The following is a 23,451-nucleotide window of genomic DNA, read 5'->3' on the forward strand; positions in this document are numbered from 1 at the left end:
CAGAGTTACAGAGTTGCCAGTATGGTAGCAAAGACATCAGTCTCATTAATTTATTTACAGGCCTCGTATATTAACTACAACAGCCTTCTGAAATAAAGGATTAATAGAGAGAACATCATAGAAACCACGTTAAAAAAGTGGTAATAAAGAAGATAGAAGAAAACATCAATAATACCTTTTTTACACGTTCAATACGGAATGAATCACCGGTGACTCATAATACAATTTTATTTAGGATTCTTAATGGATTTTACCAAAACCTACTCTTTTTGAGGTACGCATTTCTTTACACGTTTTCACTGATTTAATTGAGCTTACGAGGAGAGAAGTATATTTTATAATTATTACAATGAAGAGTAGTATTTCGTATGAGTCACGGATGGCTCATGCCGCACACGAACAATATTGTTTACACTGTTATTTCTCACGTGCGAAAGTTTTGAGTCAGACATGCACAATTGTTGCCCTTGTTAGCGCTGATTTCAGCTGCTATCATTGTCTCCTACTTTATTGAATCAACATCCTAGCTACTGTTGTCAAGTTTTTGAATTGTTTTTTAATAATACAACATTACTCTCTGTGACCAGTTTGCGGAAATCACGGGTAATTCATGGCAGTTAAAAGTATATACCGATCACGGTGGCGCTATCTAATGTAATACAATCTGGTTCCTCCAATTTCACCTAGAGTTTAGTTTAAGTTAGCGCTAGGTTAAGGTTAAGGTTAGGCTTAGGTTAATCCTATTTTTTTAGGTTTAGGTTAAGCGATGACTACCGTGAGTACCGCACAGATATAATGATTCTGTTTGAGTCACCGGTGATATACTCGGAATATGCGAAAGAAATAAAGACAATTTGATACCGCTATTAATGTTTACACAATTTTTTCAACATTATTTTTAATTCTTACGTGGCCTTTTGAAATGAAAGGTTTTATTATCAGGTGACTCCAGATATACATCTACATTTACATGTTTCAAAAAGATAAATATTAAAATAACATATTTTATGGTAGAAGATTTGTAAATACGGTAAGCCAGTTAAAAAAATTAAGATAGAGGTAGAACAGAATTTTCAATCGGTCCGTCTACATTATTTATAAATTTTCTTAACGTTTGTTTATGAAAAATGTTACCCAAGCAATCAAGTGTATTGGATTTGGAACTTTTTTATAATGGTAAATTTGTATTAGAAGTAATATGTCCAGTTTTATTTAAGAATTCATGATTTTACCTGGCTCTGTTCAGTGGTAATAAAGTACTTTAAATTATGTACGATTACAGTTACCACTTAGAAGCTACTATAATGCCAATATGACAATAATGTGACCCTCAACAGGTCACATTACGAACACAGATTTTATTGCATCAGATAGTATTGGTGTTATAAGGGCTGGAACATCGCTAAACATTCAGTACAGAGAGTCACATCCCCCAACCCCCTCCTTACGACTCCCTACTAATCATCGCCATCGATCAATGAATCAATGTACTACCAGAATAATTTCTCTCCTAGTCTACTGATCTGAGAAGTTCAAAGTGGAAATCTTAAACGTAACTTCAGAGTATGGTGCGGGAACTTCATTTTGTTGGTTGATAAATGTGGTCTCAATTAAATTCAATTTAATGTTTTATTGCATAACATACATTATAAATTGCATCACAAAAATCATTCAATTTAAAAGCTAAAATTTTGCATTCTTCATTACAGTAGCTCTCATTCAGAGTTACAATTTTTCATTCACCCAAATTCTCATCCATTACATAATTTTCCCAATCTAACCACATGGTCAGTCAGCCAATTATGTAGTCTCCCAATCGTGTGCTATGAACTCGTCTGTACTATAAAAACCTTCAGAGACCTACGCGATTTTCAGACGAATTTTAAATGCCTTGGATATTGTGGGATTTTTTATTGAATTTGGCAATTTGTTGACGAACTGAACTCCTGCCTGCGAAGGCAATCGTTCATAAGCTACCGTCCTGTGTCTTCCAGTATGTTAGTTATTCCTGCCTCTATTGTCATAAGAGTGTACGTAACTACCTCTTATAACCTCGCATTTTGATTTGAAAACAAGAGATAATTCCAGAATTCTATTAGCTATTAATCATGGGTAATTTATTAAACATCTAATAGAGTATTCAAATAATACTATTGCATTTTAATAAACTAAGTTAGTATCAAAGAATATGATGAGCAACCAAATTCAAATATAGGAAATAAAATTACTTTAATTTATTTCCTGGTATTTTGGTATTATGCAGAGGCCACTCTGTCCTTATCTACTACTTGTTATTAAGTCGCTAAAGTAAGTTTAGATTAGGTTATCATAAATTATGTAAGTAGTATTACCGAAGTTAAAGATAGCCTTTACAAGGGCTCTTGAGCTTGAATTTGGGTACTATCACGAGGGATTTTGCTCCTTTTTTCGCTAGAAGTGCTGGGTGGCTACGAAAGCGCTGATCGGTACTTTCCTAACCTCAGATCGTCCAACGTGATCTGACGTCGGAAAATCCCATCTGTGGGTTTCGGCGCTACCCAGCAGTTCTGGCGAGAAAGAAAAAGCCTCTTGACAGTACCTAAATTCAGGCTCAGATCACTGAAGCACTCGTAAATGTTAAATGTATTTGTCTATAATTCGTTCGCTAGTATTTACCTACCTATAACCTAATAATAAATAGCAGATCGAGACCGGGTGGCCTCCGAATTATATATAACAAAGTACCTATTTCCTAAATGATAAGAAATAAGCATTGGTTCGGAGTTTATTTATAAGAGACTTTGGTCCAGTCATTTTGTTCAGAGTTAAACTGAGTATTTTGTTTACAGGGGGTGTACTCGAAGCCTTTTAAGTTTGGTAAGTTATGACATTTGTATATTTATTTGAACTATCATGTCCACTTGGAATATTTTGTTTCCATGACGTTCTCTCAAAATCCAACATTACAGTCACTTATAACTAGTATCTATGGTGGAAAGACAGAAGACTGCTCTATAGCAGACCTTTCCGCATACGACGGATCTGCAAATAGTGTGCTAGGAAAGTTTACAACCCGCAAACTTTACTGCTTTAGCATAAATTTTTACTTCACATTAAAGTTTGCAATTTTATAGTATCTAATAATCTAGCAATGTTTCTTATTGATGGAGCCAAATTAAGATGTCTTCTTTTGTCGAAATGTTACAACCAAACGAACATTGTAATTCGTTCTCCAGTAACATACAAAAAGATAGGTATAAGGTACTTTCTTACCATCCACATCCTGTCCTAAGGTGTGTGTGTTGCAGCGAAAATCTGCTGCTTCTACGCACGCACTTCTTAGCTGAAGAGACGAATCGACCTTGCAGAGCCCGGTCACCCTTTTGGGATCCGTTACTCCATTACAGCCAAAACGCTTTTGGATTGTGTGTCAATGCAAACTTATTCTTTGAGCTAACGCTCTTGATATATTTGCGGATTTTCTGTTTCGACTTCGATTCGTCTCTTCAGCTAAAGAGTTCGTGCTTAGAAGCAGCTGATTTTCGCTGCAACACACACACCTTAGGACGGGATGAGCATGGTAAGAAAATACCTTTTAACTAAACTAATACCGCATGCCTGGCACACAATAAGCTCAGGTTGACGTGTGAGGATCTGTGAATCCACCCCAATACCCTAAATACCGCATGCCTTACCGTCTTTGACTTTGTAAAAACAAAAGGATTATGTACGGTACTCCTATTATTCCTATTGTCATACAATAACTATGTAGCGTAATAAAGATCTAAAGACTCCTAAAATCCAACGTCTTTTTATCTTGATCTTTTCATTTTTTAATAAATTGTTCAACACATTTTGTGAAATTTATTAAAGCAAAATTTTTCAGCAATGTAAATTTTATTACCATTGCAAAAATAATGTTTTGATAGTCACTATAAGAAAGAAATACTCTTAGATTATAAAAGCTATTTATTATAATTATATACAATATAAGCTGAAATTTTGCCATGTTCAGTTACAACAAATGTATTTAAACTAAACTTATAGTAAATTATTTATTAAAATTATCAAAACTATGGCATCTCTAGCCATTTTTCTTTTTTAATTTATTTTCCTACACAAGTGCAACGAAACGTTTTTTAGGATGATGCAACGATCATTCGCATTTAACCGTTTGACGATTATTTTCCAAAATGTCAATACAAGATCGACTTTTAGTTTAGTTTTAGCCCAGAGTCTCTCTCTATTACTTGGTGTTTAAGAAGTTGAAACCCACGAAATTTGTTACAAATTTAATGAGCATAACAGCTAAAAAGTACATAATCTAACTTAAGTTTAATTTTAAATATTGTTAAAATCAAAGACTAATAAATGTTTCCACAGTTAAAATTCACTTGGTTTTGGCACCAATACAAAATACTTCTGTTGAATCTTTCAAGATGGATAATCTTACAATTAATCTTAGTGTCTTTATTTCTGTCCATTATAAAATTAATCTGACCAGGAGAAACAAAGCCTGATTTGTTGACCTCTTAAATGCTCTATATTTTTAAAAGTTGCAGGATAGTAGTACTGTTTTCTGTCCTTCAAGAACAATTTTTAAGGTGGATTTGTATTTAAACCCTATCCAGTAGCAAGGGATTGCAACAGATTGTCATATTTCTTCAATAAAGCCCTAATGGTGCCTAGGTAGTAAACATGTAAGTGGATCACATTCTAAAATGTAAGAGTGGATTAATCTTAAAATTTAAACGTTTACTTGTAACATTCGTGTCTTTGATTATATACGAAGTTGCGTTTTTTCTCGAACGTTAAATCACTAGATGCGCCATGTCTCTACTTCTGTGAAGTCCCAATCAACCTGCTCGTTTTCGAAAGGAAGCGGGCATACGAAGGGAACGGTGTGGTAACTCGAACATAGGCTCGAAAACAACCCTTGAAGGACTTGCAGGAACGATGGCTGGTAGAGAGCAGAGGACTTGGACTGCCAAGCTGATTAGAGACATGAGAGAATGGGTGGATGTACAACACGGGGAGGTAAATTCTACCTGACCCAGTTCCTCACCTATCATGGCACCTTTCAAGCGTACTAGTTTAAGATGGGTAGTTTAAAGGCTCGGATTGTACCTATGGGGGGTGCGAAGCACAACGTCACCAACCTCGCGCTCTTCTTCTGCATACGGTGGGAAAACGAAATAAGAGGATTCGAGATTGCCATAGACCAACTCTCAATAGTCACCATTGTTCGGAAAATAGTTTCTGACAGACATACTTGGAGTATTGTCTCTGCTTATGTAGAGGGGGTGCTGAAAACTAAGAAATTATAAGAAGGGTAGTACAGCTCCGGTGTTGCCCAATCTATAGCCTGACGTTGTAGGAACCCACTGTTGGGCTTAAGTTGGCACCCTCTTGAATGCGGAAGTAGCCCCGAGAGGGAGTGATGCCTGGGTGGGCCGGTGGGGTTCTAGTCAGTCTCACTCATCAGCGATTTTCGCTGACGTTGCATTAGCGTTTTCCCCATATAAAAAAAACTAGGCGGGTGGGGCCATCATGCTTAAGAGCACACAAGTGATGAAATATTCAAGTATATTTTATAATTCCAAAGGTTCTTCCAATACCTTATGAGTTAATCTAATGAGTATGCATCAAAATAATTCAAAACTTTTGAGCAGCCCGGAGTGACCGAACTATTATTCGATCACTAGTTCCACCAATTATTGGAATGTTTTCGTTTAATATTCTCCACAATTAACTAAATCTGTTTTAGGCATTATGAACTATTAAAGTAATAATTAGAGAATTATTTATAACCCCTAATTGTGGATGTATCGTCCAAATAAAAATTAATAGTTACATTAAGTTTTATTCTTTTTTATATTTTACATTATATAAACAAAAGAATACATATACAATTTGTCAACTTAAAATGATTTTTTTAATTGAAAATATCACACGGTACTTGTACAACTGTATGTTTTAAGTGACCCATTATTTTTCAGGTGTGAAGGATCCATTTGGATTTGGATCAGCAGTATTAAATATTGGCAGTGATGGTGAGTAATTGTTAAAACTACGCAGGAAACAGTTATGATCTAACATGCCACTTTGTACAATTTATTTACCGATTTGAAGAGTTTTCTGCAATATACTGAAAGAAGTAAAATTTCTTTTCAATTTTCAATTTAGAATGTTTTATGGCTGGTTTTACATATTTGTGATACAATCACGTTATTAATTATTACTGTATGTAATCCGTGGTGTTGGCATATTGAAAGTTAATTTTTTTGTTGCAATGTCACAAAAATACGTTAAAGACTATTTCCATACTATCTTAAAATCAGAACAGTTTCGTAATATTGAACATGAAAATTAAAAAAATCCTCAGGTTCTAAATTATATTTCGAATGTTTTCCTTAGTTGTGATAAAAACGTGTTTCAGAAGCAAAAAATATATGTATAAGTCGCCACGCACAATATACTGAAGGGTGGATTTTGAGAATATTAGAACCTCATGTACATCACGCAAGTCTTGGAAAAATCATGATAACTATTCAAATATAATGCAATTAAAAATGTCATCGTTATTTTGTTACAAATAATAGTTGTTCTTCACATAATTAGCTATTTTCTAAAACTTAGTCGTCACTAATAGGTACGCACGTGATATATAATAATGTTTTTTTAAATAATTTTAAATAATAATATTGTTAAAGCCCATGATTATACTTGAGAAAATGTTAAAGAGCACTTTGTAATCCAAGTCCTTTTCAGTAGTATTAAAAGAATAAACGACTAGTTTTGAACAGTCCACTGTTGTATATCCTATAAGTGCAATATTAATATACATATATTTTTAGATTCGAGTGATCAATCCGATTCTTAAGCTTTCTCGATTTTAGATATCGTCTCTGATTATGGCGAGTAGTACCTTTGATTGTAAGAGATAACTCCATTGTACGTTGTAAACTAAGGCACGTCAAAAGTGGGCGTTCGGACTGCCATCTGTGGAGTGAGAAGTCAACTAGCAAATATTTGAAAGGTAACAATCAAGTTGCGTGGCGCAGCCCTAGTGTCTGACGGCGGAACTAACTGAAATAAACCCTCGGACTCCAGCACACCTCGTCAGTATGAATGATTTATCTTCTGTGTAAGTAATTGGCTCGGCGTTAGCGAAGCCTGTCACTAGAGGGGCTAGAAAAAATGTCTTCCTGTCCGTCCATACAATATCTAAAAAACGAAAAGAGTAGGCTTAAAATTTTCATAAAGCTACATTTCTATAAAGCCAACACTGAGTTCGATGGTGGTGAATGTCATTCCATAGGATTTGGCTAAGCTTTAGCGAATATTTTCCCATGAGTCTTATAGATAACCATAACGGCAACAAGGAAAAAGTATAATTAATAAATTTATAAACAAACGTAGTTCAAACGTAGGAGTTTTTTTAAATGTGTCATTTCTACTCATAGAGTAAACAGAAAACATAATAGAGTGGAAGTCAATGTTAAAAGTCTGTGAAAGATTTTGCTATGAAATCTTGCTTAATGAAGAAAAATGTGAATTTATCATGTTGCAAAATATCTTGATCAAGATATAATAGCCTATATAGACTTTAAATTTTGTATGACACCTCATTTCTTTACTTTCAAGAATGAGTTCTGTTATGGTGCATGTGCAAACATGGAATTTTGCTAAAAACGTCATTGAAGGCTATCACTCATTAGGGTAACTTAATTTATCTTTTGTCTGCCGGCGGGGGATTTAGAAAGTTCTATTCTGTATGTTTGTCTGTGTGCCTATCTGTCCCTAGGACATCTCGAGAATGAAATAGCTAGCTTTAATATTTTATTAAATTAATTAATTAATAATATAGCTTTAATATTTTGCAAGCAACGTCATCGAAACCTGTTACGCAACACTTGGTGTGGCGTAGGCCTAGTGATAGGAGAATCGATTACTTAAGAGAATCGAATACAATGAATTCGAATGCACCCCTAATTCGAATATGTATTCGAATACTCATATACCTTTGCTTTTTGTGACTTTGGCTTTTGGTGCCTCGTACAAAAAAGTCATACCCATGATATACGAACTTCAGAAGAAATATCTTTGTTTACCTCCTACTTCAATTCCGTCTGAAAGACTATTTTCCACAGCAGGTCTTGTCGTCACTAATTACCGTAGAAATAGACTAAAGCCAGAAAACCTCAATAATATTTTGTTTTTACACAACAATATGAAATAAACATTCATATTTGTCTTTATTGCTTACAACTGTAACTATTAAATAATATGTATTTTTAAATTTAATAATTATACAATTATAAATTTTTTCAAGTATTAAAATTTGTAATTATTTTTTCAAATTATGAATCTTCCCTAAATTATTCTTTTCAAAGTCTCCATATATGTATTCATTTTAAACCTCATATGAATACGAATACAGCTCTTGGATATTTTATTTGAATACTATTTGTCAGAATAAACGAATACTCCAGGTTTGAATTCAATTCTTTCAGAGAAATTGTATTCATTTCAAAAGTATTCTAATTCATTTTGATGTATTCGAATATGTGAATACTCTGGCTGTACTCGAATACTATTCGATTCTGTATTCGATTCTCCCATCACTACGTAGGCCTACTCATGCCTCTAAATAACCACAGCACTTACTCAATATTGGGAACAGAATAATTCATTGATTTAATATATGTTCGTGCGTGAAAAATATCGTGTTCCAAGAATGCCATATTATGAATTGTTCATTCAAGTAACTGTTGTTAGTAATCTACATGTACTAATTATTAATATTTTTTTAGCTATCAGTGACAAAATTGATGCCGGAGAAGCCTTAATTGTTGATATCGTATCTGATGTCGGTGAGTATTTCTTTGTCTACTAAGTAAAGCCATCACAATGATGATGTCATATTTTAATTTTCAATGTAAATGTAATATCGACTAAAGTTTTGTAAATAAGATTTTTATCATATGACTTATAAAACTGATATAAAACAAATATTATATTATAAATATGTGGATGAACCCTGAAACCTTTTATTTATTATTCTTCGAACCACTTATAAACTCTTTATTGCCGGCCTAAAGATGTGCACTAACCCAATTTTATAATACATCTATAGTATACCCTTGCTCGTACAAGGGTTAGGTTTGATCTATAATCAAAATCCAAAATGCAATAAAAAGTAAAAGTAATTATTTTGTATATTTTGTAACAAATTAGACCTCGTAAGTGTATGATTTTCTACATAATTTACCCAAACAGTTAATTATTCTGTCACTAAAATGCCACAATATAATAATAAAGATAATTTACAGGTGATACCGTTGAGACTGTCGCAGACGTGATTATTGATATAGCATTTGATCAAGGTGAGTATCTTTAGGTAAATTACTAATGGCCGAAAGATTCTCTAATTCTGATACTTTCAATGGACTAGAATATCTAAGTAATAATTTGCAGTTGTTCCTAATTTTATAGAAGCTGGGAGCTTCTAATCTTAAGAGCCCTTAGAAGTCATGACTTCTATTTAAGAAACATCTTGTACAGTTATGAAACTGCTTTGAGGTTATAAGACTTTTTCAGAGGATACAATCATCAGATGCCTTGAATTCCAAGATTTGGATTCGAAAAGACTAAACGATGACATTTTTTTGTAATTTTATAGATGTCGTCCGAGTTTGGCATCCAGATACTTTTGATAGATATCTGACACTTATTCCTCAAAGGAACTTCTTAAATCTCCCTTTAAGAAAGTGGGATCATTTAGAAGTGAGGTTAATAGCCCTTTAAGTCGGAAAATCTCACAAGCAAACACTTTATAGAGGTCGAGAAAATCTATAGGGTGGAAACTCCTACAGACCTGGACCTAGATCTTGAAAACTTCCAGAGGACTGGAGTTCAAACAACTGGAGTACCTTAGAAACTTTATTACGCCCGAGAAAATCCAGAGAGAATGGTATCATAGTCGGAACTTTTAGAGGCTGAAAATTATGAGAAGCTAGAAGCTCTGATGCCAAAAGTTAATAGAAGATATTAGCGTGTATGAATACGTATAGTCATTGACGAAAAGTCATAAAAACGTCTCACAAGATAAAAATTGGCTAGAAGTGAAAATTAATAAGATTTTTCACTGATTTATGGCTTTTTGCTTCCAACACCAATCCCAGATTTTAACAGTTAACAATTTTAAAAACAGTTTAATCCGTAAAAGTTTGCTCAAAATATCTAGATAAACGGTGCACGGTTCGACATCATGTCACATTTTACTGGATCACTTTACCTACGGAAAAAGGTATTTACAATTTATTAATTCCAGACACTAGAATCTACTCTGATCAGAGGAAGCGTCTCATTGATGCCCCGGTTAAGAAAACGTAAAATAAATTAGTTTTAAAGTGTACTTTAGTAACCTTTTCCGGTAATTGTAATTTACTTCTGATCTAAAGTATTTTTGATGCTGGTGTAGCGTTAGCCTTACTGTCCACTTCCAGAAAATATATACATGCATAGGTCTAAATTTCAAATGTTATAAAAATCAACTAATTCCGCCCATTGAAATCTACTTCCTTTCCAAGGTATTTCCGGTGCCTATTGTTGTTTTTTATCAAAAATACACATATGTGTTAAACTTCAACCATCTAATAAAGTAGCAGTTAAAAAAACATAGTTTATTTTATAGAAGCTGAAACTACATTTAAACATGTATAAGTTTTGTTAATACTAGAAAATGTGTCTTTATTCAATGCAAGTTATGTGGCACGTGTGTGTATCAAATTTCTTGTTTCTAGGTTATCTGGAGTATTTAAAAACCAAACATTTTTCCATAATTACTAATAAGAACTAAATCCCTAGTTTTTCTAGGGTTTAAAAATCCTCTTCAACCCTTACTGGTAATGTATTTTCATGAGAAACCCCCTTTTGTTTATTTTTTTGAAAATAGAAATTGTTTGTGTCAAAACTCATCTTCCTACAAAATTGGACGATATAAAAAAATACAGTATTTCTAGGTTTTATCACCGAATTTCTACTTTTGTTGATATTTTATTTTCATAAAATACTTTGGTTTTTCTATAAAAGTTATGAGGCATTGATGTGCCAAGTTTCAACTGGAATAATAAGAAATTGGAGGAATAGTAATGAGTGAGTTAGAACTTTATATTTAGAGTTAGCGATACCAGAAACCGCTAGTAAATTTAAAACTTTTGTAAATGCTTGATTTTTTAATTTTTATATAAACTACCATATGATACACACACAAAAACACGCAAAAAATACAATAATTAATCTTCAATTTATCTCTAAATTAAACACAAACAAGAATTTTCACTCTACTTATTCAAGCTGCAATGTTACTGTGCATTTTCCCCAAAAAAATCTAAATTTTCAGGTTAGGGCGAAAATGTAGATTCTGAAGCACACTCTACTAATAATACGTCTTCTGAGCAAAGTAGGTATTCCTTTGCATTCGGAAACTGTACATTTTGTAAGGCTAGAAAAAAAAATATATATTTATTAAATATTAAATATATTTAAATAAACTCTGTACTTCTCATTCAAGCTACAATGTTACTGTGCATTTTCAATATATAAAATATACAAAATAATATACATATTTTTTATTTATAATTATAACAAAATAAGTCAGAGTAGCGAGAACATTTGTATTTTGCACAGCAGATGTATATTGCAGATTAATTTTGTCTGCTGGTATTGTTTTGGTGGAGGATTTGGTATCAGTAACTTTTAGTGAACAAAAGGTTTCTTGACTTAAGCTCTTTATTAAGTTTTCAATTAGTTCGTGATCTAAAATTTGACTAAAAAATCTGAATTTTCAGATGAGGATGAAAGTGCAGATTCTGAAGCAGAATCGACTAGTGATACTACTAATGAGCAAAGTAGGTATATCACTGAAATCTAAAACTCTACATTTTATGAGGCTAAAGAAATAATAGATACATTTTTATTAATAATTATAACAGAATAAGTCAGGGTAGCAAGAACATTTGGGTAGTTGTTTTGAAATACAGTCATTTTTCATTATTCTATAAGAACGCTGCATTCTGTTGCCAATATTCTGGCACTTGGTATTATAGAGCATACTGATTGTTTTGCATGTAATAATAGCCTAAGTGTAACTGGTAAGAAAGTAACTACCCTATATTGCAATCGGTTGACAGAGATACGAACTAGGTGCAGCAATCATAGAAACGCTTCTTGTTGTCTGGGACAGTGTCCGATTTCCGAATCTGCAATAAGAGGAAGTCGGACTGTATCAAAATAAGACATTCTCATTAATAAATTTATAGCGTGATAACGTCTTATCTACACTGAACATCTAAAGCGTTTCGATTGAAAAAGTTACAACTGCCAGTCGGCTGCGCGGCAGATGTGTTTTGCTGAATAATTTTGTCAGCTGGTATTGTTTAGGTGGAGTAATTGGTATCATTAACTTTTAGAGAATAAAATGTTTGTTGAATTCAGCTCTTTATTAAGTTTTCACTTAGTTTGTGATCTAAAACTTGACAAAAAAATCTAAATTTTCAGATGAGGATGAAAACACAGAAGCTGTAGCAGAATCGACTAGTGATACTACTAATGAGCAAAGTAGGTATATCTCTGCATTCTGAAACTCTACATTTTATAAGGCTAAAAAAATAATAGATCCATTTTTATTTATAAATATAATTGAAAAAGTCAGGGTAGCGAGAATATTTGGGTAGTTGTTTTGAAGTACGGTCATTTTTCATTATTCTACAAGAACACTGTATTCTGTTGCCAATATTCTGGCACTTGGTATTATAGAGCATAGTGATTGTTTTGCATGTAATAATGGCCTAAGTGTAACTGGTAAGAAGGTAATTGTCCTATACTGCAATCGGTTGACAGAGATACGAACTTGGTGCAGCAATGATAGGAATGGTTCTTGTTGTCTGGGACAGTGTTCGATTTCTAAAGCTGCAATAAGAGGAAGGTGGACTGTTGCAAAATTCGACATTCTCATTAATAAACTTATAGCGTGATAACTTCTTATCTACACTGAACATCTAAAGCGTTTGGATTGAAAAAGTTACAACTGCCAGTCGGCTGCGCGGCAGATGTGTTTTGCTGATTAATTTTGTCAGCTGGTATTGATGTAGTGGAGTAATTGGTATCAGTAACTTTTAGTGAACAAAATGTTTGTTGACTTCAGCTCTTTGAAGGTTTTCACTTAGTTCGTGATCTAAAATTTGACTAAAAAATCTAAATTTTCAGATGAGGATGAAAATGCAGAATCTGAAGAAGAATCGACTAGTGATACTACTAATGAGCAAAGTAGGTATATCTCTGCATTCTGAAACTCTACATTTTATAAGGCTAAAAATAATAATAGATCCATTTTTATTTATAAATATAATTGAAAAAGTCAGGGTAGCGAGAATATTTGGGTAGTTGTTTTGAAGTACGGTCATTTTTCATTATTCTACAAGAACACTGTATTCTGTTGCCAATATTCTGGCACTTGGTATTATAGAGCATAGTGATTGTTTTGCATGTAATAATGGCCTAAGTGTAACTGGTAAGAAGGTAATTGTCCTATACTGCAATCGGTTGACAGAGATACGAACTTGGTGCAGCAATGATAGGAATGGTTCTTGTTGTCTGGGACAGTGTTCGATTTCTAAAGCTGCAATAAGAGGAAGGTGGACTGTTGCAAAATTCGACATTCTCATTAATAAACTTATAGCGTGATAACTTCTTATCTACACTGAACATCTAAAGCGTTTGGATTGAAAAAGTTACAACTGCCAGTCGGCTGCGCGGCAGATGTGTTTTGCTGATTAATTTTGTCAGCTGGTATTGATGTAGTGGAGTAATTGGTATCAGTAACTTTTAGTGAACAAAATGTTTGTTGACTTCAGCTCTTTGAAGGTTTTCACTTAGTTCGTGATCTAAAATTTGACTAAAAAATCTAAATTTTCAGATGAGGATGAAAATGCAGAATCTGAAGAAGAATCGACTAGTGATACTACTAATGAGCAAAGTAGGTATATCTCTGCATTCTGAAACTCTACATTTTATAAGGCTAAAAAAATAATAGATCCATTTTTATTTATAAATATAATTGAAAAAGTCAGGGTAGCGAGAATATTTGGGTAGTTGTTTTGAAGTACGGTCATTTTTCATTATTCTACAAGAACACTGTATTCTGTTGCCAATATTCTGGCACTTGGTATTATAGAGCATAGTGATTGTTTTGCATGTAATAATGGCCTAAGTGTAACTGGTAAGAAGGTAATTGTCCTATACTGCAATCGGTTGACAGAGATACGAACTTGGTGCAGCAATGATAGGAATGGTTCTTGTTGTCTGGGACAGTGTTCGATTTCTAAAGCTGCAATAAGAGGAAGGTGGACTGTTGCAAAATTCGACATTCTCATTAATAAACTTATAGCGTGATAACTTCTTATCTACACTGAACATCTAAAGCGTTTGGATTGAAAAAGTTACAACTGCCAGTCGGCTGCGCGGCAGATGTGTTTTGCTGATTAATTTTGTCAGCTGGTATTGATGTAGTGGAGTAATTGGTATCAGTAACTTTTAGTGAACAAAATGTTTGTTGACTTCAGCTCTTTGAAGGTTTTCACTTAGTTCGTGAGTTGAAATCTGACTTGTCACAGGCTTGACTCATGGAAAATGCTACGTCCATCTTAAGGTAAAAAAAGATGGGCTAGTAATAATTTCCAAGTGAAGTGTGTGTAGTTTCATGAGTTGACCTTCGTGAAAATGTTACTTTTTTAAATGTACGTTTTGGAACAAGCCTTTGTATAAAATGTGATGTTCCTATGAAATCGGGCATTTTGAAAAACCAAAGGATAGTTTTTCTATTGATTAAAATTCCAACTCAACCCTTATGGGTAATGTATTTTCTTGAGAAATCCTTTGCGTCCTTTACTACAACATAAAAAATGTTTGTGTAGAAATTCGTCTTCCTAAGACATTAATAAGATTTAAAGCAAAATACAGTTCTTAAGGGTATGCCACCCAATTTAAACTGCTCTTGATATTTTATATGTTTAAAAACTGTGTTAATTCTTTATACCCAGTGAGGCATTAGTGTGCTTTTTTGAACAGGGATATAAGGAAGTTCAAAAATAGTAATGATGCTGTGAGTGTTTAGAAAATTATCTTTAACATGTACAGATACCAGAAACCGCTTATAAATTTAAAAACTTTATTAATGCTTAATTTTTTAATTTATTTTATCATTGACCTACCATATGATCATAAACATAAATACATAGGCTATATTTTTAATATTTATAATATTGTAAATAGACTAAAATGTTTTCGTAAATATATAGAAACAAGCCAAAATGGAATTTTTAATAAACATATTTAACACAATCATATATATCATATAAGTTTACTTTGTTCTTAAGTAAAAGACGAATATCAATAACTGGTAAACGCCATTTTCAATGAAAAATATGTTTTAGTTGGCCAAGGTCCTTTTAACTTTAAATGTTCTTAATTTAACTCTGAACATCTATTTAAGCTACAATGTTATTGTACATTTATCAATAAAAAATCTAAATTTTCAGATGAGGATGAAAATGCAGAATCTGAAGAAGAATCGACTAGTGATACTACTAATGAGCAAAGTAGGTATATCTCTGCATTCTGAAACTCTACATTTTATAAGGCTAAAAAAATAATAGATCCATTTTTATTTATAAATATAATTGAAAAAGTCAGGGTAGCGAGAATATTTGGGTAGTTGTTTTGAAGTACGGTCATTTTTCATTATTCTACAAGAACACTGTATTCTGTTGCCAATATTCTGGCACTTGGTATTATAGAGCATAGTGATTGTTTTGCATGTAATAATGGCCTAAGTGTAACTGGTAAGAAGGTAATTGTCCTATACTGCAATCGGTTGACAGAGATACGAACTTGGTGCAGCAATGATAGGAATGGTTCTTGTTGTCTGGGACAGTGTTCGATTTCTAAAGCTGCAATAAGAGGAAGGTGGACTGTTGCAAAATTCGACATTTTCATTAATAAACTTATAGCGTGATAACTTCTTATCTACACTGAACATCTAAAGCGTTTGGATTGAAAAAGTTACAACTGCCAGTCGGCTGCGCGGCAGATGTGTTTTGCTGATTAATTTTGTCAGCTGGTATTGATGTAGTGGAGTAATTGGTATCAGTAACTTTTAGTGAACAAAATGTTTGTTGACTTCAGCTCTTTGAAGGTTTTCACTTAGTTTGCGATCTGAAATCTTACTTGTCACAGGCTTGACTACTGGAAAATGCTACGTCCATCTTATTAAGGTAAAAAAAGACAGGCTAGTAAGAATTTCCAAGTGAGGTGTGTGTAGTTTCATGAGTTGATCTTCGTGAAAATGTTACTTTATTAAATTACGTTTTGGCATTTAATAAAAACCTATAACATTGGGCATTTAAAAAAACCAAAGTACGGATTTTCTATAGATTAAAATACTAATTCAACCCTTATAGGTAATGTATTTTCTTGAGAAATCCTTTGCTTCCTTTACTACAACATGAAAAATATTTGTGTCGAAATTCGTCTTCCTAAGACATTAATAAGATTTAAAGCAAAATACAGTTCTTAAGGGTATGCCACCCAATTTAAACTGCTCCTAATATTTTACATGTTTAAAAACTGTGTTAATTCTTTATACCCAGTGGGGCATTAGTGTGCTTTTTTGAACAGGGATATAAGGAAGTTGAAAAATAGTAATGATGCAGTGAGTGATTTAGAAGTTTATCTTTAATATGTACAGATACCAGAAACCGCGTGGAAATTTAAAACTGTTTTAATGCTTAATTTTTAGTTTATTTTATCATTGACCTACTATTTGATCATAAACATAAATACATAGGCTATATTTTAATATTTATAATATTGTAAATAGACTAAAATGTTTTCATAAATATATAGAAACAAGCCAAAATAGACTTTTTAATAAACATATTTAACACAATCTTGGACTTAGTTTTTAAGTAAAAGATTAAATTCATTAACTGGTAAACGCCATTTTCAATGAAAAATATGTCTTAGTTAATCAAAATCAATTTAACTTTAAATATTCTTAATAATACTCTAAATATCTATTTAAGCTACAATGTTATTATGCATTTCTCGATAAGAAATGTAAATTTTTAGATGAGGATGAAAATGCAGAATCTGAAGAAGAATCGACTAGTGATACTACTAATGAGCAAAGTAGGTATATCTCTGCATTCTGAAACTCTACATTTTATAAGGCTAAAATAATAATAGATCCATTTTTATTTATAAATATAATTGAAAAAGTCAGGGTAGCGAGAATATTTGGGTAGTTGTTTTGAAGTACGGTCATTTTTCATTATTCTACAAGAACACTGTATTCTGTTGCCAATATTCTGGCACTTGGTATTATAGAGCATAGTGATTGTTTTGCATGTAATAATGGCCTAAGTGTAACTGGTAAGAAGGTAATTGTCCTATACTGCAATCGGTTGACAGAGATACGAACTTGGTGCAGCAATGATAGGAATGGTTCTTGTTGTCTGGGACAGTGTTCGATTTCTAAAGCTGCAATAAGAGGAAGGTGGACTGTTTGCAAAATTCGACATTCTCATTAATAAACTTATAGCGTGATAACTTCTTATCTACACTGAACATCTAAAGCGTTTGGATTGAAAAAGTTACAACTGCCAGTCGGCTGCGCGGCAGATGTGTTTTGCTGATTAATTTTGTCAGCTGGTATTGATGTAGTGGAGTAATTGGTATCAGTAACTTTTAGTGAACAAAATGTTTGTTGACTTCAGCTCTTTGAAGGTTTTCACTTAGTTCGTGATCTAAAATTTGACTAAAAAATCTAAATTTTCAGATGAGGATGAAAATGCAGAATCTGAAGAAGAATCGACTAGTGATACTACTAATGAGCAAAGTAGGTATATCTCTGCATTCTGAAACTCTACATTTTATAAGGCTAAAAAAAAATAATAGATCCATTTTTATTTATAAATATAATTGAAAAAGTCAGGGTAGCGAGAATATTTGGGTAGTTGTTTTGAAGTACGGTCATTTTTCATTATTCTACAAGAACACTGTATTCTGTTGCCAATATTCTGGCACTTGGTATTATAGAGCATAGTGATTGTTTTGCATGTAATAATGGCCTAAGTGTAACTGGTAAGAAGGTAATTGTCCTATACTGCAATCGGTTGACAGAGATACGAACTTGGTGCAGCAATGATAGGAATGGTTCTTGTTGTCTGGGACAGTGTTCGATTTCTAAAGCTGCAATAAGAGGAAGGTGGACTGTTGCAAAATTCGACATTCTCATTAATAAACTTATAGCGTGATAACTTCTTATCTACACTGAACATCTAAAGCGTTTGGATTGAAAAAGTTACAACTGCCAGTCGGCTGCGCGGCAGATGTGTTTTGCTGATTAATTTTGTCAGCTGGTATTGATGTAGTGGAGTAATTGGTATCAGTAACTTTTAGTGAACAAAATGTTTGTTGACTTCAGCTCTTTGAAGGTTTTCACTTAGTTCGTGATCTAAAATTTGACTAAAAAATCTAAATTTTCAGATGAGGATGAAAATGCAGAATCTGAAGAAGAATCGACTAGTGATACTACTAATGAGCAAAGTAGGTATATCTCTGCATTCTGAAACTCTACATTTTATAAGGCTAAAATAATAATAGATCCATTTTTATTTATAAATATAATTGAAAAACCAAAGGATAGTTTATTGATTAAAATTCCACAACCCTTATGGGTAATGTATTTTCTTGAGAAATCCTTTGCGTCCTTTACTACAACATGAAAAATGTTTGTGTAGAAATTCGTCTTCCTAAGACATTTAATAAGATTTAAAGCAAAATACAGTTCTTAAGGGTATGCCACCCCAATATTAAACATGCTCCTTGATATTTTATATGTTTAAAAAACTGTGTTAATTCTTTACCAGTGAGGCATTAGTGTGCTTTTTTGAACAGGGATATAAGGAAGTTCAAAAATAGTAATGATGCTGTGAGTGTTTAGAAAATTATCTTTAACATGTACAGATACCAGAAACCGCTTATAAATTTAAAACTTAATGCTTAATTTTTAATTTATTGTATCATTGACCTACCATATGATCATAAACATAAATACATAGGCAATATTTTAATATTTATAATATTGTAAATAGACTAAAATGTTTTCGTAAATATATAGAAACAAGCCAAAATGGAATTTTTAATAAAATAAACATATTTAAACATCATATATATCATATATATTTTACTTTGTTCTTAAGTAAAGACGAATATCAATAACTGGTAAACGCCATTTTCAATGAAAAATATGTTTTAGTTGGTCAAGGTCCTTTTAACTTTAAATGTTCTTAATTTAACTCTGAACATCTATTTAAGCTACAATGTTATTGTTACATTTATCAATAAAAAATCTAAATTTTCAGATGAGGATGAAAATGCAGAATCTGAAGAAGAATCGACTAGTGATACTACTAATGAGCAAAGTAGGTATATCTCTGCATTCTGAAACTCTACATTTTATAAGGCTAAAATAATAATAGATCCATTTTTATTTATAAATATAATTGAAAAAGTCAGGGTAGCGAGAATATTTGGGTAGTTGTTTTGAAGTACGGTCATTTTTCATTATTCTACAAGAACACTGTATTCTGTTGCCAATATTCTGGCACTTGGTATTATAGAGCATAGTGATTGTTTTGCATGTAATAATGGCCTAAGTGTAACTGGTAAGAAGGTAATTGTCCTATACTGCAATCGGTTGACAGAGATACGAACTTGGTGCAGCAATGATAGGAATGGTTCTTGTTGTCTGGGACAGTGTTCGATTTCTAAAGCTGCAATAAGAGGAAGGTGGACTGTTGCAAAATTCGACATTCTCATTAATAAACTTATAGCGTGATAACTTCTTATCTACACTGAACATCTAAAGCGTTTGGATTGAAAAAGTTACAACTGCCAGTCGGCTGCGCGGCAGATGTGTTTTGCTGATTAATTTTGTCAGCTGGTATTGATGTAGTGGAGTAATTGGTATCAGTAACTTTTAGTGAACAAAATGTTTGTTGACTTCAGCTCTTTGAAGGTTTTCACTTAGTTCGTGATCTAAAATTTGACTAAAAAATCTAAATTTTCAGATGAGGATGAAAATGCAGAATCTGAAGAAGAATCGACTAGTGATACTACTAATGAGCAAAGTAGGTATATCTCTGCATTCTGAAACTCTACATTTTATAAGGCTAAAAATAATAATAGATCCATTTTTATTTATAAATATAATTGAAAAAGTCAGGGTAGCGAGAATATTTGGGTAGTTGTTTTGAAGTACGGTCATTTTTCATTATTCTACAAGAACACTGTATTCTGTTGCCAATATTCTGGCACTTGGTATTATAGAGCATAGTGATTGTTTTGCATGTAATAATGGCCTAAGTGTAACTGGTAAGAAGGTAATTGTCCTATACTGCAATCGGTTGACAGAGATACGAACTTGGTGCAGCAATGATAGGAATGGTTCTTGTTGTCTGGGACAGTGTTCGATTTCTAAAGCTGCAATAAGAGGAAGGTGGACTGTTGCAAAATTCGACATTCTCATTAATAAACTTATAGCGTGATAACTTCTTATCTACACTGAACATCTAAAGCGTTTGGATTGAAAAAGTTACAACTGCCAGTCGGCTGCGCGGCAGATGTGTTTTGCTGATTAATTTTGTCAGCTGGTATTGATGTAGTGGAGTAATTGGTATCAGTAACTTTTAGTGAACAAAATGTTTGTTGACTTCAGCTCTTTGAAGGTTTTCACTTAGTTCGTGATCTAAAATTTGACTAAAAAATCTAAATTTTCAGATGAGGATGAAAATGCAGAATCTGAAGAAGAATCGACTAGTGATACTACTAATGAGCAAAGTAGGTATATCTCTGCATTCTGAAACTCTACATTTTATAAGGCTAAAATAATAATAGATCCATTTTTATTTATAAATATAATTGAAAAAGTCAGGGTAGCGAGAATATTTGGGTAGTTGTTTTGAAGTACGGTCATTTTTCATTATTCTACAAGAACACTGTATTCTGTTGCCAATATTCTGGCACTTGGTATTATAGAGCATAGTGATTGTTTTGCATGTAATAATGGCCTAAGTGTAACTGGTAAGAAGGTAATTGTCCTATACTGCAATCGGTTGACAGAGATACGAACTTGGTGCAGCAATGATAGGAATGGTTCTTGTTGTCTGGGACAGTGTTCGATTTCTAAAGCTGCAATAAGAGGAAGGTGGACTGTTGCAAAATTCGACATTCTCATTAATAAACTTATAGCGTGATAACTTCTTATCTACACTGAACATCTAAAGCGTTTGGATTGAAAAAGTTACAACTGCCAGTCGGCTGCGCGGCAGATGTGTTTTGCTGATTAATTTTGTCAGCTGGTATTGATGTAGTGGAGTAATTGGTATCAGTAACTTTTAGTGAACAAAATGTTTGTTGACTTCAGCTCTTTGAAGGTTTTCACTTAGTTCGTGATCTAAAATTTGACTAAAAAATCTAAATTTTCAGATGAGGATGAAAATGCAGAATCTGAAGAAGAATCGACTAGTGATACTACTAATGAGCAAAGTAGGTATATCTCTGCATTCTGAAACTCTACATTTTATAAGGCTAAAAAAATAATAGATCCATTTTTATTTATAAATATAATTGAAAAAGTCAGGGTAGCGAGAATATTTGGGTAGTTGTTTTGAAGTACGGTCATTTTTCATTATTCTACAAGAACACTGTATTCTGTTGCCAATATTCTGGCACTTGGTATTATAGAGCATAGTGATTGTTTTGCATGTAATAATGGCCTAAGTGTAACTGGTAAGAAGGTAATTGTCCTATACTGCAATCGGTTGACAGAGATACGAACTTGGTGCAGCAATGATAGGAATGGTTCTTGTTGTCTGGGACAGTGTTCGATTTCTAAAGCTGCAATAAGAGGAAGGTGGACTGTTGCAAAATTCGACATTCTCATTAATAAACTTATAGCGTGATAACTTCTTATCTACACTGAACATCTAAAGCGTTTGGATTGAAAAAGTTACAACTGCCAGTCGGCTGCGCGGCAGATGTGTTTTGCTGATTAATTTTGTCAGCTGGTATTGATGTAGTGGAGTAATTGGTATCAGTAACTTTTAGTGAACAAAATGTTTGTTGACTTCAGCTCTTTGAAGGTTTTCACTTAGTTCGTGATCTAAAATTTGACTAAAAAATCTAAATTTTCAGATGAGGATGAAAATGCAGAATCTGAAGAAGAATCGACTAGTGATACTACTAATGAGCAAAGTAGGTATATCTCTGCATTCTGAAACTCTACATTTTATAAGGCTAAAAAAATAATAGATCCATTTTTATTTATAAATATAATTGAAAAAGTCAGGGTAGCGAGAATATTTGGGTAGTTGTTTTGAAGTACGGTCATTTTTCATTATTCTACAAGAACACTGTATTCTGTTGCCAATATTCTGGCACTTGGTATTATAGAGCATAGTGATTGTTTTGCATGTAATAATGGCCTAAGTGTAACTGGTAAGAAGGTAATTGTCCTATACTGCAATCGGTTGACAGAGATACGAACTTGGTGCAGCAATGATAGGAATGGTTCTTGTTGTCTGGGACAGTGTTCGATTTCTAAAGCTGCAATAAGAGGAAGGTGGACTGTTTCAAAATTCGACATTCTCATTAATAAACTTATAGCGTGATAACTTCTTATCTACACTGAACATCTAAAGCGTTTGGTCTGAAAAAGTTACAACTGCCAGTCGGCTGCGCGGCAGATGTGTTTTGCTGATTAATTTTGTCAGCTGGTATTGATGTAGTGGAGTAATTGGTATCAGTAACTTTTAGTGAACAAAATGTTTGTTGACTTCAGCTCTTTGAAGGTTTTCACTTAGTTCGTGATCTAAAATTTGACTAAAAAATCTAAATTTTCAGATGAGGATGAAAATGCAGAATCTGAAGAAGAATCGACTAGTGATACTACTAATGAGCAAAGTAGGTATATCTCTGCATTCTGAAACTCTACATTTTATAAGGCTAAAATAATAATAGATCCATTTTTATTTATAAATATAATTGAAAAAGTCAGGGTAGCGAGAATATTTGGGTAGTTGTTTTGAAGTACGGTCATTTTTCATTATTCTACAAGAACACTGTATTCTGTTGCCAATATTCTGGCACTTGGTATTATAGAGCATAGTGATTGTTTTGCATGTAATAATGGCCTAAGTGTAACTGGTAAGAAGGTAATTGTCCTATACTGCAATCGGTTGACAGAGATACGAACTTGGTGCAGCAATGATAGGAATGGTTTTTGTTGTCTGGGACAGTGTTCGATTTCTAAAGCTGCAATAAGAGGAAGGTGGACTGTTGCAA

At 33.0% G+C, this 23,451-nt stretch overlaps 1 protein-coding gene across 1 annotated transcript in view; it reads left to right on the top strand.

The window, feature by feature from the left end:
- The first annotated feature begins 766 nt into the window (after positions 1–766).
- The window catches only part of LOC124363375 (clumping factor A-like), a 36,224-nt gene continuing 13,539 nt past the window's right edge, over positions 767–23,451 (top strand). The window contains exons 1-19 of the mRNA XM_046818625.1: positions 767–775; positions 2,829–2,856; positions 5,961–6,032; positions 8,796–8,855; positions 9,315–9,368; positions 11,835–11,894; positions 12,544–12,603; positions 13,252–13,311; positions 13,961–14,020; positions 15,582–15,641; positions 17,173–17,232; positions 17,882–17,941; positions 18,592–18,651; positions 19,470–19,529; positions 20,178–20,237; positions 20,887–20,946; positions 21,595–21,654; positions 22,303–22,362; positions 23,011–23,070. Coding sequence (XP_046674581.1) covers positions 767–775; positions 2,829–2,856; positions 5,961–6,032; positions 8,796–8,855; positions 9,315–9,368; positions 11,835–11,894; positions 12,544–12,603; positions 13,252–13,311; positions 13,961–14,020; positions 15,582–15,641; positions 17,173–17,232; positions 17,882–17,941; positions 18,592–18,651; positions 19,470–19,529; positions 20,178–20,237; positions 20,887–20,946; positions 21,595–21,654; positions 22,303–22,362; positions 23,011–23,070 — 1,063 coding nt within the window. The remainder of the gene's footprint in view (positions 776–2,828; positions 2,857–5,960; positions 6,033–8,795; positions 8,856–9,314; positions 9,369–11,834; positions 11,895–12,543; positions 12,604–13,251; positions 13,312–13,960; positions 14,021–15,581; positions 15,642–17,172; positions 17,233–17,881; positions 17,942–18,591; positions 18,652–19,469; positions 19,530–20,177; positions 20,238–20,886; positions 20,947–21,594; positions 21,655–22,302; positions 22,363–23,010; positions 23,071–23,451) is intronic.

The sequence above is a fragment of the Homalodisca vitripennis genome, chromosome 5, assembly GCF_021130785.1.
Source record: "Homalodisca vitripennis isolate AUS2020 chromosome 5, UT_GWSS_2.1, whole genome shotgun sequence".
Taxonomy (NCBI): domain Eukaryota; kingdom Metazoa; phylum Arthropoda; class Insecta; order Hemiptera; family Cicadellidae; genus Homalodisca; species Homalodisca vitripennis.